The 17,615-nt window shown below is 39.2% G+C and overlaps 1 protein-coding gene across 17 annotated transcripts in view; it reads left to right on the forward strand.

Moving 5' to 3' along the window:
* SUN1 (Sad1 and UNC84 domain containing 1) overlaps positions 1 to 17,615 on the forward strand; it is a 51,375-nt gene that overhangs the window by 6,606 nt on the left and 27,154 nt on the right. For 11 of the 17 annotated variants that reach the window (XM_025215811.1, XM_025215801.1, XM_025215804.1 and 8 more), the window contains exons 2-5: positions 10,183 to 10,377; positions 11,438 to 11,628; positions 14,269 to 14,295; positions 14,404 to 14,598. In XM_025215811.1, the coding sequence (XP_025071596.1) occupies positions 10,183 to 10,377; positions 11,438 to 11,628; positions 14,269 to 14,295; positions 14,404 to 14,598 (608 nt within the window). Of the gene's footprint in view, positions 1 to 3,127; positions 3,225 to 10,182; positions 10,378 to 11,437; positions 11,629 to 14,268; positions 14,296 to 14,403; positions 14,599 to 17,615 lie in introns of all 17 variants that reach the window. The other 6 variants (XM_006033912.3, XM_025215810.1, XM_006033911.3 and 3 more) reach the window with 2 other exon arrangements.

A 17,615-nucleotide genomic window follows, 5' to 3' on the forward strand; every position in this document is an offset into this window, starting at 1 on the left:
TCAAATAGACTGTTACTGTATGTTGAACACTTAGGTGTGGGAAGAAACCTTTCCAAAGCAGGAGTTAGCTACTCAGAATTGGATGGCTACGAAAATGTCCTTTTTATAGTCTAATATTACATGGTACAAGGTCCCTGGGTATCAGAAAGTTGAGATCAGCCAGGTCAAAATACAATTGACTGATGAAATGCTGTTTGCAAAGTGTCTGTGCAGCTGGATCCACGTTCAGTCTTATTCATAGTTTTAAGGTGTCCCTGTCAGGGTGGATGGCCTTGTTAAAACTGGCCATTTTAAGTCATTTATTTCAATTTTGTGTTGCAGTTGTTTTTAAAGATATTTTCCCTGAAGATAAGATGATACTTCTCCTTAGCTAATGGCTTTTCTTCTTTTTTTTATTTCAGTGCTTTGCTTTCTTTGCAGGGGTTTAGGGTGTAGCCGTGTTGGTCTAAGGACATAGGCAGACAAGGTTCCTTGGGTGAATTTGATATCTTTTATTAGACCAACCTGATTATTAAAAGTGAAATTGTTGCGTGTGAGGATGAAGGTTGGTCTAATAAAAGATATCAGATTCACCCAAGGAACCTTGTTTGCTTTCTTTGAGCACCCTTGGCATGCACATTTGAGGGGAGAATCGCATCATATCTTTTATAGGTCATGAATAATCAGAAGACACGAGCACGATTTAAACAGTATGTTTTAGCAAATAGGGAACTCTGTTGTGTTCAGAGTTGTTAACTGCAAAGACTAGTGGGGCAGTTGAAGAATATTAACACTTAGGTCCCCATCTACTCAGCCAAAAACCTGGGTGTAGGTGTTGCACTTAGAAACAGAGATGTATTTGGTAGCTTTGTTGATCTGAGACAAAAATAAACTCTTGGTTCAGAGATGATACCTTTTCTTAGACCAACTAAGAAATCACAAACAAAATATCTTTTTCTGCAAGCTTTCAGGCACATATGCCCTTCCTCAGGCCCAGGGAAAATGAAAGATGGTATAAAGTCCCCATAGGTAGAAAATAAACTTCATTTTTGCACAAAGGAAGCTGAAAGTGGAACTCTCTTCCTCTGAGTCCATGAGAGTGTCTTTGTGAGTTGCTGTTTGATGCACTTAGAAACCAATTTTTTAAACCTAGTGCTTTAAGAATTGGCACAACACTCGGTTGATTAATAGCAGAAAGGCTTGCTTTAATATCTGCCAACAAGCTACAAAACTAAATGGCAGAAAAAGACTCTTTTCCCAATATAAAATGAGCTATTACAGAAGTCCTAGTACACAGTTAGCTGCAGCGGTGTTTTCTTACCAATGCAGGCAGGGAAGCTGGTCCAGTCTTGCTACCTTCACCGAGCAGGATCCTTTGCTGGTTAAGCTGGGTGCAGATGGTTTTTGATCTTTCCTGGACTGCACAACTTGCTGGTAGTTCTGCCTTGCTTTATACTGTTTAATTGTATAGCTTTAAAGCATTTTTCCTTGATGGGTGGCTGACTAAAGTCTGAACAAAACAGGGAAGAAAAGGGTGACTGTCACATTATAATTGTTAAATTGCCTGGCTCCTGTTTTTTGGATTTGTTTAGGTGTGAAGTCTTGTGGGTTTTGTTTGTTTGTTTTTGTAGCCCCTGACTAACTTGGCAATTAAATGTGATGGGCCTTGAGTGACAAAACGGGATGCTTAAAGGCATTAGTTACTGGACCTGTCTTTGGCTATTTGTTTATAAATGGGGAATATTTGCAATAGCTTGTACCTGTGATGGTCTATTTACAAAACATAGGTTGAATGATTGAAACATTTGTAACACCTTAGACACTGGATGCCTGTTTTGAGAAATGTATGGATCTGGTAACTGCAAGCTCCTCACTCTTGCACTTAATGGGTTGCAAACCATTAGCCAAATGTAGTATTTTTTGTGGCAGGCTTGTTACTTTAAAAAATGAGTAGTGCTTGGTCAAGGAGTGCAGGAAGGGTCAATTGAGTAAAAAGCCTGAAAAAACAGGAGACCTGAACCAGGAGAAGCAGCAATAAAGGATGACCCTCCTTTGGAAGTTCTGTCTTTAGTCTCCAGAAGCGCGCACACAGACTATTCCGTTAGACACTTAAAAATAGTATAATACAGATCTAATTAATTATAATACATGTATGCAATTAATATATATCTGGTTGTGTTCTTATAAAACAGGATTGCATTCTACTCTTGATAGCTGCTCTACAGATCGTATTTATTACGATGTCAGGCCTTCCCAGGCACCTTATTGAAGAGGGTTGCTATTTTGGAAATAATGCTTAAATTCACACACACTCAGATTTCCGTACTCACTGAGTTATCATACCAGAACTGTTTAATAGTCGCTTTTCTACAGCCTAAACTGAAAGGAGTTTGGGAAAATGCCTAATTAGTTGTGTGACTCATGTTCTCTGCTTGGGCGTGGTGGCCCCAAGTGTTTTCACGCAGAGGCTTAGTTTAGCCAGTCCTGAAATACTGTATGACCTCTTAAAGTGAGCCCAAAACAACCTCCCTACTTTAGTAAATGGTGTTCAAAAGACTTCAGAAGTAACCAACTTACTCGAATGCAAAATTTCTAGCTGTAAATTGGATTAGATTTTTTAGCTGGGCAGAGGAGACGATAAACTCTTCTTGGAAGTGCTGTGTCATTTGAGGACTATTAATTGAGATACTAAGAGTAATTTGAAAGTACTGTTTTGGGTTTTGTAAAATCGTTACGTGTTTAGTAGTAAAATGATATGTGTGGTTTTTATAGGAATGGCGTAATTTAGTATTTCAGTTACTTGAAAAGTAGTATGATGTATTAGTGATAGCAGCTTGGGATTCCAAATAACTAAGTACCTAATGAAAATAGAAGATCTAGGACTAATCAAAATGAAAGCAGTCTTCAAGCGGAAGCCATTTCGCTTCATGCAGCAGTGATAAGCGATATCTAGCAGCAACAGTAATGCTGTTGGTTGGGGTAATGTTAACTTTGTGTGGGAACCCAGTTCTTCGATACCCGTAAGGTTTGTTGTCCCGCCCCTGCAGTATTTTTGCAGTATTCAGTAACACAGGCTGAACAAAGCAAGGGCTCTTACCTTGTCTTTAAATGCTTGTCATTGCATCACTTTGTTTTCACCTCTTTGCAGTATGATTTGAAACAGTCAGCATGGACTTTTCACGTCTACACACGTATACCCCTCCCCAATGTGTGCCAGAGAACACTGGCTATACATACGCACTCAGGTGAGAATTTTCTTTACTTGTAATGAAACTATGCGCTCTCAGCAGCGTTTTGTTAATTCTAGAGAGCTTGGCTTTTGTGGTAAGTACCTTCTAACTGTTATTTTTTAAATAAAATTTATGGCTTGTGCTGTTGATCAAAAAGTTTACTCTTGTTTCTTGTTCAGGATAAACACAGTCATTTAATCTGGAAAACAGTACATTTTGAACCAACAGGATGATGACTAAGACAGTGGCTCAGTATTTACTGGTTACTATGAAAAATTGGTGTAAGGCTCCACCTAGATACCATTGTTGTCTTATTTTTATAGCTGTCATAAAAAATTCGGACAGATTGTTGATCACTACACAAGATGCAAAGTTTCTTTGAAATGTATCTGAATAAATATTTACACACTTAAAATGAAAATGGGGGTGAAATTCTATAGTTAGTTATAATTCACAATGGTTGCTGATTTTAGTGCATGACTTAATGTAGAATTTGACCTAGAATAAACTGCCCATAAATCTGTGTGAGTGTTACACAGCTAGCAGTAGTAACCTGAATTTTGATGAACTGGAAATTGTTATGGGTATTAAACTAACTGCTGTGCGCACTGTCATTAACTGTGCCAGCCTACTTTTTATTTGTTACATCACTGAAAGTATCACAGTAAAAAGTGTGATGTAAAGGTAATGGTGGCTGGCTAAATCAGCTATCTGATTTCTGCACTGGCAGAGAAATAAGGAAAAACTAAAGAATTAAAAATGGTTCAACTAAGTAGATATAGCATGTTAGTTAGGTTTGGGCTTCTGGCTGCAAGAATGTTTCTCAAGTAAACTTAAGCAGCTTTTTTCACCTATTAAAAGGAGATCTTCTAATACAGTACCTGAGAGAATCATGATTTGTCTTTTAATGCAAAGGCATTGTGATAATTCATAGAATTCTAGCACAAATTTGAGAATCTGTAAATATAGCCCAATTTAAAATTCCTCAAGGGCCCAGGCTTGCACAGACTACTTCAGCGCATAGCTAATTACTAATTTTCGGGAGTCTGCCTTTTGGTAATAAGGGGTACGGAACAAGATCTTAATATAGTGTATATGATACTAATAACAAAAGAGTAACTTAAATCTTCCTAACCATTCCTACATCTCTTAAACCAGGGCTTTCTAATTGGTGGCCCAGAAGCTGCATGCAGCCTGCAAGGGGTTGATTTGCAGGCCCCAGGCTTCCACCCAACCACCCTTCCTCCTACTGCTCTGGCTTTAGCAGCAGCCAGGATCTCTGGGCTCCCGCTCACTCCTTTGGCTTCTGCTTCCTACCCTCCACCCCAGGGAGTAGAGTGGTGTGGTGGATCACAGCACAGCCCACAGTGCCAGAAGAGCCCACAACCTCATGTGCCCATTCAGCACAGGAACCTGTTACTGGGGGGTGAAGGTGGGGGTGGATCTCCTAGGACACATGCTTGTGTGGTCCCCACTAGTGCAGCCTGCTGAGCATGTGGCCCTTCAGCTTCTTCTCCATCTACAAAGTACTGTATATGCAAGTGATGGAAGGAGATGGATCTCTCTTAGATTATTTACAGTTGTTTTTGACTATAGGCGGCCAAGGAATATTTTCAGTTAGCAAGACCATATTTATAAAGGAAATATAAACAGTGGTATCATTTGGTGGGGCAGATTTTAAAACTTGTTACTTAATGTGAAAAAGTGTTATTTGGGTGAATTCCTTCAACAACTACTTGTATGTTCTATAATTTGTGCGTGGTTTTTTTTCTGATAACAGGAAAGTTGCATAAAATTTAGGCTCTTATTTGAATTCTTGTTCTTGGTTGGTTGATTACATGCATTCTCTTTTTAACTTTACTATCTTCTCCATAGCGACTTACTTCCATCACAAACAGAATTCTAATGGGATGCATCTACATGAGACACTTTTTTTTGTGCAGCAGACTAATTTGCTGTGCAGTAAAGCGTCACGGTCTACACATGCATGGCAATTAGGGTGCAGACCCAATATTTTTGACAGAGTCAGTACTTTAAAATATCTTTTTAAAGAAACTTCAGCCTGATATAATGCACTGGATTTTAGTTAGACCTTTTTTGACCCCTTCTGAAAAGTGTTTTGAATCTCTGCTCTTTCATTTCTTCTCATGATATTTGCCACTGTCAGAGGTGGCGGTATTGCTTGAGTAAGGACTGCAAGACTGATCAAACTTGGACGAAAGGGGTGAATACACTGATAGATTTTTTTCGGATGATATATGGTACTGCATTGTGATTGTTTTGAGAGCTGGAACAAAATTGGAGTGTTCCACCTCCTATACAGACATTTTAAACACTAAAATAATGGGAAGCTGACAAACTTCAAGTCCTCTCACCAGGTCTTCTGTATGTTTTTCATTGCATGCTGAATTCTCATTACAGCGCATAGACCTGTCTGCCATTCTAAGGTTAACCAACATTGGGGAAACCTTACAGAAGAAAAGTGGCACTAATCTGTTGCTTCAGGAGTGTTTGTTTTTAGGATTTTTTTTTTTTTTTTTTTGGACTTGATGTTCATTTTGCTTCTCTTCTTCCCCTGCTTCCCAGAAAAAAAAGAATTAGATTTCACTTTATGATTGTGAGGTCCTTTATAAATGCTACCCTTTTCCAGAGTGTTAGCTTTTTATAGCACGTGCCTTTTGCTCGTAGAAAATAACATAGGATCTGAATTTATTGTATTTTGTGCAGAACTCTAACAGTAATCTTCAGTAAAAATTGTATATTATAGAGTTGTTGTTGTTGTCCTCAGCTATGATTTATTTGTGAAAGTTATGTTAACATTACTGAATATTTATACTGGTAATAAGTATTATACTTTTTGGCCAAATTTCAGAAAATCATGTAAAGTGACGACACTTAAACTTCCAGCCCCTTCAGCATGTAAATTTTAAATCTGAGATTGCCACCAAACATTTGTCAATGTTCAATTTCTACCTCTCCCCCCCCCTTTTTAAACTAATGTCTGAATTTGGCTCCCCTTTTCCTCAAAGCTTTGTAGCTCCTGACCATTCATGCATATTTGAACCTTCACATCTTATGTATTTTTGTTTAAATGTAAGTAGTGTTGAAAAGGTTTGGGTTTAGGGCAGACTAACTAGCAGTAAATCAAAACATGAGTGTTTAATGGGCAGATAGGAGTCCTTCACTAATTGGCTCTGCTGTCAGTAGTCACTAAGTTTATGCTAGCTCAGAATAATTGTGATTCCACTTAAATCAGTAACTTGAGAGATAGCATAATCAAACTTTAGAATATGCCAGTTTAAAAGCTAGAATAAAGGATAGAAATGAACATAATAGCTGGGAATCAGGAAGCAGAAGTAAGCCCGCATCTCAAATAGTGGAGAGATGTACCAGCAGCCCAAAGTGTTGTAGGGGCCATTGTGTGCGTGTTCCTAGACTGTCAGGCTTGAGGTGGAAGGAATGATTATGCAGTTCTCCCTGTCCATGTCTGTTTCCGTCTAGTAGATGTACAGTGACATTTATCAAGCTATAATCTGCCTTATGTGGAAAAGAACTTGTATGGTGTAAATTGTTCAGTTGTAAGGAAAGCTTTCAGGGGTGTCTCCAATGGGGGTGAGGGCAGGAAACCCTTTCCAAAAGATGGAAATTGTTTCTGAGTCGGGGCTCTTCCAGATATTTTCCATGTGTTACTGAAGTCCAGGATACAACTTTAGATGCTTTAGAATTAATAAAACTATTACACTGCATAAATGCATGGAAATGAGAACTTGCTTTTTTTTTTTTAATTGATCCCATGACACTTTACATTATATATGTAGTTTGGATTCAAGCCTTAAAATCTGATTTGGTACAAAACAGTTCCACAATATTAGGATACTTAATAAGTCCAAGTGTTCACTGATGAAAACAAACTGACGCTTGTTACAGCTGTCACTTACTCTGTGTACTCTGTGTTCTTCGTGTGAATTGGGTATCTGTAAGTATCTGGCTGAGGATGAGTAAAAGCAGATGGATAACAGCAAGTGTAAATAACAAAATCAAATCACAAAACATTTGTTTAGGGAACATCTCCAACTAACAAAACTGTTGAGATCCTTCATATCTTTCAAGGAGAAGGAAGGAGCAATGGAGAACAAAATAGATTTTATCTGCAATGTGGGGGGAGGTCAAATATTAACTACAACAACTTTACCAAATATTTTTGAAAGGTACTATAAATATCTCAATATTTTACCAAGGACAAATGTAAACAGAATGCTAGGGGCAAAGTTTCTCTCAAACAGCAGTGCCTCTGTAATTTAATTTGGGGGTGGGATTTGGCACACTAGGTGTTTGGGTCCTTTGATCTAGACGTGCACACAAGTTGTGCATTGCCTTCTCTTGAGATGGACCAAGACTTTTGACTTGTACATGGATACAGATGTCCAAAGTTAATACAATTTCTGCAATTGATTTGTCTATACAGTAAGTGTGTGTGTCATTTGTGTTGACCCTTCTTTAAAAACGGCTTAAGTACTGAAGTATTAGGGCTATAAGAGTAAATATTCTTTTAAGTTTTAGCAGTGTCTTTATATAATTATTCTGTGGAATTTTTTTGTTCATACAAAACATGGATTATGCTAATCTAACTTTTTTATTGATACAAATCAGTTACTTGACAGATCAAGCTATACACAATGGGGAAGAGGGGTGGAGAAGAAAAACTTCCATGGGAAGTGAACAGATAGCATAGTGGAATTTCCCCTTGGTTTTGAGTAGTGTTTGTGTGTGGTTTTCTGTGATTCAGCACAGATTACAGTCTCCCATGGGAAGTTAGACTGTTGTAACAGTTTGATTTCAGAATAAGCAGCTATCCCAAAAGAAATAATGGTAGAACATATGTCCTGTACATAGCATTCATCCATTTTTTTCTTCAATATTTAGTGGTATCAGATCTTAATTAAAGGTGTTGTGTGCATGTGTATATAATATAATCCTGTTTGCCAGTATCAATTAATGAATACTCCTTCTTGTTTTGGACTAAATGTGCTTACTCTACTCTGCTTTCTCTTATCCTCTTAATTTCACAACTGTCCTAGTGTATGCTCCATACAGTTATTAGTTGTAATTTTTTGTAGGATTTTGAGGGTCTTCAAATATAAAATTAATGTGCAAGACCTTTCAGTCTGCTTCAGTGCTCAAAGGGTAGAGCTTCTGTGGGGAAAGAACTTGTCCCTGTCTACGGTCAGACCTGTACCAGTTGAATTGGGTAGATTCAGTTACACGGGCACAAAAGGCTGTAGATTTTCTTATGGTGGTTTGGGCTAAGCCTGTTTCTAAGGATGTACAGTACATCAAAATAACAGCATCTACAGCCTTTTGCACCCATTTACCTAAAGTGTTTTTAAATTGAAACATGTTTTGTTAAACTGGTAGGGCTCTTAAGTAAACAAATTATTACAGATATTTGACCAAAACGGGGAAGGATCATTTCAGATAACAAAAATGAAAACTTGTCTGGCATATGAATCTTTACTTCTGTGCAGTCTTTGAGTTAGGCCAAAAAATATTTTACTATCTTGGCTTAAAATTTGAACAGTTAATTGCTTTATTCCTCTCCCCCCTGCCCCTTCCCCTTGTAAAAAATGCCATGATGAATTTTAATACTGCAAAGGGAAGAAGAATCACCTTTTGGGTTGAAACCAAGCATGACACAATTTGGGCTGGGACTGTGAATGTCTGAGACTGAGAAAGTGATGGAACAGAATTCCTGCTCTAGCTTTAATGCAATGGCTGTTTTCTAAATCACTGTCTCTCATTAGTTTTTATACTTGCTTACAGTGAACTTGATTATCTTGTTAAAAGAATACTTTCTGTGTAAATGATGACATAAATTCTTTTTATGGAGCCATACTTCCTGAAGCAGCAATATAAAGCTTGGAAATACTGGTCTTAATTACTTGTATGGTGTCAGAAAAGTTTGCAGAGATGTTTCCTCTTGGTATATACCCACAAGAAATATTTATCTATATCCTCTCTACAAAAGTATGTTGTTAAAAGGATACTTTCTGTGTAAATGATGACAAATTCTTTTTATGGAGCCATACTTCCTGAAGCAGCAATATAAAGCTTGGAAATACTGGTCTTAATTACTTGTATGGTGTCAGAAAAGTTTGCAGAGATGTTTCCTCTTGGTATATACCCACAAGAAATATTTATCTATATCCTCTCTACAAAAGTATGTCCTTCAGTTTTGTTTTTGTAACTAATTAGAACCCCTGTCCTACAGTAGGAGCTATATAGACTAGTGGTTCTCATTTGGGGTGAAACAGCACTCTGAGGTGCTACAGGACTCTGAGTGCAAAGTTCAGATGCTGCTGCAGTGGCAGTCGCCAGGTAAAACTGCACTGCCTGCAGGGTTGTGACACATGCACACTTCTGCTAGGTGAGAGCTCTCAGATAACCGTAAAGCAGACAAAGGCACGTGGGACAGTTCCACCCTTATGTCTCTTTCCAGGAAGAATGTGTTGGAGGTAAGGCAAGGGAAGCAGACTGGGAAGGGCTACAGCCCAGGCCAACTGGTTTAGGGTTATTAGAAGCCCTAATGCAAATTGAGTGAGTCCACATGCCACAGCCCTTCCCAGGTTGGCTATGCAGCAGGTGTGCAGGGAAGTTTGACCTTCCAGCACTAACAAGCACTTCAGATGTACAGTACTGAGGTAAACTGAGGCAGTACCAACAATGGCTCTCAACCAGGGAAGTGGCCACATTCAAAAAAGTGGTAGAGGGGTGCCCTGACTCTGAAAAGGTCACCACTGAAAATACTGAAATATTTCTCGAAGTGAGCAGAGGGCTTGTGGAGTCCTCCAACTGGGATCAGAGCCATTGTAAAGATAAATTATCTGTTTAAAATCTTAAACCTGATTTGTGGAGTTTTTTAGAACCCTTCTTGAGCCTTTAATCTGCCAGCTTACAGGTTTAACTCTTATTGTAGTTCAAGTTACTCTTCAACTGCTCTGGATTTTGAGACTGAACATAAATTGGATCCAGTATTTGATTCTCCAAGAATGTCAAGACGCAGTTTACGTCTGATCACTGCAGGATACAATAAAGCGGATGATGTTCAAACTGATGGCATCTACAACAACTCCTATTCTGGAAACATGTCTTTTACAGAACAATTATCTAAGTAAGCATTCTTTTTTTTTTTTTTTTTTTAATTTAGTTTATCTGCTAGTCAGATTCTAGGTTTGCCAATTTAATCTTTTTCCAATACCTGCAGCTATTTTTAAGAACTTCCCCTTTTTACAATGAAATAGATATCAAGCAGTCATATTTGAACTACTGTAGTAAAAACTGAACTAAAGAACTCGGATTACACAAGGCTGAGAAACGTGCAAAGATAATTTCTTTCCTGAATTTTGGACAAAAAGAAATAAATGAAAGAGAAGATTGTTTTCATTTCTTTTTTGGTATTAAATGTAATTTTCAACAGAAGGAGAACTAAATATCAATTTTACCACCTTGAGACTAAGGCTGAACATTGCCAAGTGTGCTCTTCATCCACTCAGTTGCATCAATGATTCTAATAAATTTTAGAAATACTTGCCATTAACTTTTTTTCCCAGTAAGACAACTGGCTGTATTTTGGATACAGCTTATAAAAGCAGATTGAATTTCACATTATTATAGATAACTTTACCCTGAGCTAGAAAATATTTACCTGTTTATCTGTAGGCACTGTGAGTAGCCCCCTTAACTTTTTACTGGGATTGCTTTTTGATTTGGTTAGTGGTTCTGGTTATAACGCATGAAATGTAGCAGGTGATTAAGTCTTTCTCGGGTAAGATCCAAAATGAAACTTAAGGTATCAAAGCATATAGATCTGTTTGCAATTTGCAGCATGTCACAAGATAAAATAAAGCTCTCTATTTTAGAATTGCCCATTTGATAGACATGTCACTTTAGGGTATATGAAGAAATGCCTAATTATACAATGTTTTAATGGGTAATTCAGAGTAAAATGTCAGTATACGTACTTGTGTACATGCTGAAGAGTTAAGTTGGGAATGACAGACAAAACTTTCAGCTTGTGTGAATAATTTAAGTGTAAAAATCTTGGGTTTTTTGGTGCTGTCTTCTCATGAGTGTGAAGTACATCTTTAAAATAATGCAAATATTAAAAACAGCACTCTACACATCTTGGTGTTATATATAGCTTTTCTTCATGGTTTGCCTTTCTTCTTTAGAACAGTAAAGCAGTGCAAAAGTATGAGCAAACAATCAGGCAGTGCAAAACATACTCCAAGAAAAAATCTATCCAGCTCTTCTGCTTTTAGCCAAAGTAGCTTCAACAGCCACATCAGTGATACATCTACACTGTCCACTGTATTGGATGAATCTCTGATTCGGGAGCAGACAGAGCTTGACCATTTTTGGGGTGAGTAGTGAATGCTACTGTACATGAATCAAACTCATGTGAAAACTACCATATTTTCTCATGTACAACATGTACCTTCCCCCCCCCCCAAAAAAAAAAACCCCAAACAAACAAGGAAAAAAAAAAAGAATTGGTGTGAATGTATTAAGTAGGAAAGTTGATTTTCTGCATGGGATAGAAGCTTTGATTCCTGCTACACAGTGCAGCTGTGACATTAAGGCAAGTGATGGAGTCAGTTGACTTAGTGGTTCATTGTTAATATTTGTGGAGTAAGGAACAATCATTTCTCCTTCTTTAATGGTCTTCATTTTCCAGTAATCTAGCTAACCTTTCGTAAACCAGTTTTGCTGTCTTCTAGTTGCTGTTGGTCTTTCCTTTCACAGCCCTAGGGACTCTTTAGCTCTTTTTTTAAATCATAGATTACCCCCAAGAAAATCAGTCCTCAGCAGCAGGGTAGGGTTTCAACTTTAGTTAATCAGGAAATGGAGGGCAAGTCAGCTGAAAATTTGGTCCTGTTTCTGCTCTATGCAGCCATAACTCTGGAAGCATCTGCGTTTTTATGTATTTCACCTTTCAAAAGCAAGGTACAGTCTGAGATCAGTTGTATGTGAGAAAATATGGTACCTTTTAAGGGTTTAAAGAGCTTGGGGAGGTATGTGCATCTGTCTGTTTCCTTTTAACACTTTTTTTTTTGTTAGATGCTTGCTTGCTTGCTAACAAGGCACATGACCTTTTGGTATACATCACCACCACTTAGTACTTAATTGTAAAGTCCAATTTTTGCCAGCGGACATGTAACCTAGGAATAACATATTTTAACATCAAAACATGTCTGTCTATGCAGCAGTGTGCCAAGCAAGAATGTATTTTATTATGTACTGCACCATATCTTTTGTGTGCTTATTTCATTTTCTGTTGTTACTGAATGCAGTTCTTGTGAACTTGAAATAGTGAAGTACAGTAAAAGAACAGCCTTCCTAATTTTGGTGCTTTATGTTCTCATGAATGTACTTCTTTACAAAACCAAAGTACAAAGTACCATTTTTATGTATGAACCACTAAGCATATGTGAAATGTGTCCAGCTATAAACAAAACAGTTATTGTATGCATGTTCACATGTTAGTGAAATAACAGGATGTAATAGTTTGCAGAAGATAGGATTATTTAAAACTGGCCAGGTGAACAATTACAGTAAAAGCTCTGTTATCCAGCATGAGTAAGGAATGGGGGGTGCCAGTAATCTAAAAATGCTTGTTACCTGAGGCAGGGGTTTTTGGCCAGACACGGTTAACACAGTTTTTACTGTAGTTCAATAATTATATTATGTAAGATCTGACTGTTGCAATGGATAATAAATTATGTGTGCGTGTCTAATACTAACCTCTGAGAACAAGGATTTTTGTTCCAAGCCTAGACATGTTGGGGGAGAGAAGATGGTGGAAGCTTTGTTCCATTAAAACAGTAAGCTGTGGTCAAGAATTTGGCTGAATTTTACTATTGCAGGGACGTGGCTGTCCAAGCAATACTTGACACTTCTTAAGGACCCAGGTTAGATTCCTGGGCCTTTGGTTTTGTTAAACGGACAGGCAGCCTGCAGTAGCAACTGAGAGGGTAAGAGAAAAAGATCCTATAATGATCTAGGAGTTGGGGGGGGTTGTTGGGGTTTTTTGGGTGCCTCATGGGAAGAAGTAATGCAGATGTCTTTTAAGAGCGGTTTTTTTCCTTCAGAAGAGGCTCCTCGTTACTAAATATAGATGCTATCAGATTGTGGAAATGATAATAAGTTTTTGTTTTGTTTTCTTTAATTGAATGTTGTTACCCAAATAATAATTAGTGTAACTTCCCAGATAAGAATGGAATATATAAGGTTCAAAATGTTGATTGATGTATAAATATTGTGTTGGATATTTTGGTTACTCTAAAGGTTTCAAGTTAGTTGCATCTTAAATTCCCTCAAAAGAAGAAATGGGAACATGTACGTTTTTGCAGAAGATTTGTTTTTTTACTTCTTTTCATACTTAATTGGATGATTTCCCCCCCCCTTAAACCTAAAGCTCCCTAAAGCAAAGCACTACTTAGATAAAGCAGTTAGATAAAGAGAAAGCCATGTGACACTTGTCATGCTTTCCAGTTCCATCCTGCTTGTTTCTAATTGGTATATCTGTGACTTGCCCATAGCCCTTTAATTTGAAGAAATGTATTCTAATTTTTAGCAGAGTATTATGTGCTAAATTTGATGATATCTGTTAACTGGATCTTACTGTTATAGTCTGACTTGCAGCAGTAGCAAAAAGTGGTTACTAAGCAACAGAAACAGCATCACTTACCAATTATCTGGCTGCCTTAGTGGTCACATGGGAGTTGAGAGATGGTGTTATGTAGCTTATTTGTAGGAGGAAAAAATAATGGAATGAGGTGGTCAGTATATATAAAAGATCTGAATATACTGAAATCCACCACAACGGGCAATAACTATAGTATTGTGGTCCCAATAAAGCTGCCTTTTGTGGTTCTAGGAATAGCAGAAAAAATTGTTTAACTACACTTCAACTCTAATAGTAGCTGATTTACCTTGCAAGAGTCTGTACTCGGGAGCAAATATATATATATATTCTTTTATTTTTTTATTTTTTATTTAGGTCTTGATGATGATGGTGATCCTAAAGGTAACTGCACAGCCCTTGCACTTTTTTCACCCCTTCTATTAATGGCTACAACATGAAAAGTAAATTGCAATGAATAGATTGACTATCATCCCTTTTTTGATACATCAGGTGGGGACACAACAGTGATTCAGGGAAATGGTGATCTAGCAACAGTAGAAACGCAGACTACCGTAATCAATGGCTACACCTGCAATGATTGCAGTATGCTTTCTGAACGGAAAGAGGTCCTCACAGCATACTCTACTTCTCACATGCCTTCTTCAAGAATTTACTCCAGGGATAGGAGCCAAAAACACAAGTCTGGTAAGTAATCTTCCTTTCTGTTCATTGTGATTTTATTTTTTTAAAACCAGTAAATCCTTAAATGCCAGTTGGCCTTTTATCCTATGATGGTTTGTTCAGTGAGACTAAACTTTATAAGAGTTGACCTCTGATTGCACAACAAATTGACAGTGTGAATTTTTCCATACAGTTACAGGAATTTAAATGTGCCACATCAAAATTAGTTCACGTTCTCAAATAGAAAACCATTTTGTGCTGGTGTGGCTAGTGCTGGTTTTAGTAGTAAATTAGCACTTCATTAGAACAGTGAGCGTTGGTCTCTCGTATTCAAATTCCTCTCTAGTGTACCATGTAATCAACCCACAGCTTTTTTCTTTACTTTTTTTGTAGAGATTGTGGCACTTACAATACAAAAAACTTTGAATATTCCCTTCCCATTGTTTGTTTTTCCTTCCTTTCATACTTTTTTTCCCCGCCTTGCCTTGTTCTATAGGTTACATCCTTGTCCTCAGATCTGTTTACAGAATTAGGGTCCTCCCTCAGATCCAAAGTGTAAGACTGGCTCCCAGCAGTCTCCCTCTGAAGTGTATATCCTGGAGTTTATTTTCAAGACAGGATGACCATTAGGGGGTTCTGCTTTTCCACTCCTCTTGCTTTTGTTTCTTCTTCAATGTTTTGAGCCCTCTTCTTTCTTTACCTTCCCTGTGTCTTGCCTTTTTTGGGGTTTTTTTTGTCAGTGGCAGTCTCATTAAGTATTCCCTGGAACTCCTTGTTCTCCTCTGGCCTCGATTTTACATACTAGTGATTGCAGGCAGTTAATCGGATTGCTTCTTTTTCTGGACTGAAGTATGCCTCTAGTTGGAGCAAATCTTGATTAGTAACAAATCGATTTCTGAGAGTCTTGGGGAAGATCAGTACGTGGTAAAGTGCAACTATTGAGACTAAGTTCTCAGATGCATGTCTCTTGCCATATGTAGGTACAGATGAGGGTTCTGTCGAATATTTTAATTTGGTATTGCAGTATAGAAATACCAGTTTCTAATGTCTCTCTCTCATATTCACACAGGAGACTTATGAGAATCCCTTCTAGTACACACTTCTAGTACTTTCTTAGAAGTCTCTAAGTTAAAACTTCAAAATGCTACAGTGTTGTACTGGTGGTTCTACTTTGCATGTTCTGACATGGAGGGAAAGATACAGGGGAGAAGTTTATAACAGCCAGTGGTGATGCATAGGGGTGCATGCAGGTGCATGTGCACCTCCTGAGCGTGGTGGTGCACCCCCTACAAAAAGGCACTCTCAACACTAAGGCAGCCTACGGGCAGTCGCTGCTCGCCACTCCTCTCAACCCCACCCCCCTGACACTTCCAGCAATGTCTGTGGGCAGTCAGCAATCGCCGCTGGCTGCCACCAAAACTGCCAGCGATGTCTACGGGTTGTTGCTGACACCACATTTCCCCCCCCCAACAGTGCTGGCAGTGTCTGTGGAAGCTTACCGCTGCTGCGCTCATGCCACCACTAGCGTTGCCATGCCCCCCCCACCAGCCGCTGGGGGCGCACGTCGTTCATGATAACAGCTATCTTGATGCTGGAGAAACTTATATTTGATTTCTTCCACTTGCCATGCAATGAGTGGAGAGGAGAGAAACTTTCTTCCACATTCCTGAGCAAGAATTCATCTTAAGCCAGGGGTGGGTTGGAGGGCCACTAAATGATTTTTTGTGAGCTGTTGAGGCCTGGGGGTGGGGCAGGAAGATGCAAATTGATCCTATTGGGCCTGCCAGCCACCTCCAGGAGCCTGAGGGAGGAGGGCTATGCCCCCCTCCACTCTGCTCAGCTGCAGCCAGGGCCAGGCCATGCAGCACATGGACTCCTGCCTCATCACACCCATTTCCTCCCCCTGCCTGCCCAGTTTCCTGTTGGCGCTGTGTAGTCCTGACACCATGGCTGCCAGCAACTGGGCCCACACAAGATGGGCATGATGCAGCACATGGAGTAGTTGTCCTATCCTGCCACTACCTCTGTGCCACACTAGGGAAGTCAGGGGTGACTGCCCAAAGCTGAGTCCCCTCTGCACCTGGCACAGACTCACCTCTGCCACCTAGTGGCATCAGCAGCTCATCACAGCGGGCAGGATGGCTACTTGGCATGCTTCATTACACCCTGTCCCATATGGGACCGGCAGCTGTGGTGCCAGGACTGTGTAGCTGCAGCACTAACAGGAAGCTGGGAGGGGCAGGGGGGAGTGGCTGGAGCGGAGTGGCATGGGGCACAGCCCTCCCTCCTCAGGCACCCAGCATAGAATCATAGAAAATTAGGGTTTGGAGGGATTTCAGGAGGTCATCTGCTCAAGGCAGGACCATCCCCAACTACATCACCCCAGCCAAGGTTTTGTCTAGCTGGGTCTTAAAAACCTCCGAGGATGGCGATTCCACCACTTCTCTGGGTAACCTGTTCCAGTGTCTTACTACCCTCCTAGTGAGAAAACTCTTCCTAATATCGAACCTAAACTTCCCTTGCTGCAAATTGAAACCATTGCTCCTTGTTCTGTCATTTGCCACCACTGAGGACGGTCTAGCTCCAGTCCAGCTGGCAGTGGCCAGCAGTATTTTGCCCATCCCTGCCTTAAGCCCTTTCTTACTCGAGCTGGGATTTTTAGATGTTCACTATCCCTGGTTTCATAATACTAAGAATTGCTGAATTTTGGAAAAGTTGCACTGTAAACGGTGGCAAAAAGCCAGTTTCCTTTAAATTATTAATGGTATTTCTCAGATAAATAGACTGTGGTTTGAGCTATTTTTCTACCCTCTAAAATTGGTCTTCTAGCTGCAGCTTAGATTTGCTGGCATTGTTGAAGTGTCCTTTTTGTTTCCCTAGCCAAAACTAACCATAGATAAATGAAATCTGTTAGCAGCGTTGCTAATCCTTTGTTTCACTTACCATTCATATTCCTGGTTAAGTAACTAAACTTTTATCCACCTCTTCCTTCTGTTTCCACTACTCTGTTGGTATTTCATTTGTCATTATCATGCATATGT

Source organism: Alligator sinensis, unplaced genomic scaffold (genome assembly GCF_000455745.1).
Source record: "Alligator sinensis unplaced genomic scaffold, ASM45574v1 scaffold1084_1, whole genome shotgun sequence".
Classification (NCBI taxonomy): Eukaryota; Metazoa; Chordata; order Crocodylia; family Alligatoridae; genus Alligator; species Alligator sinensis.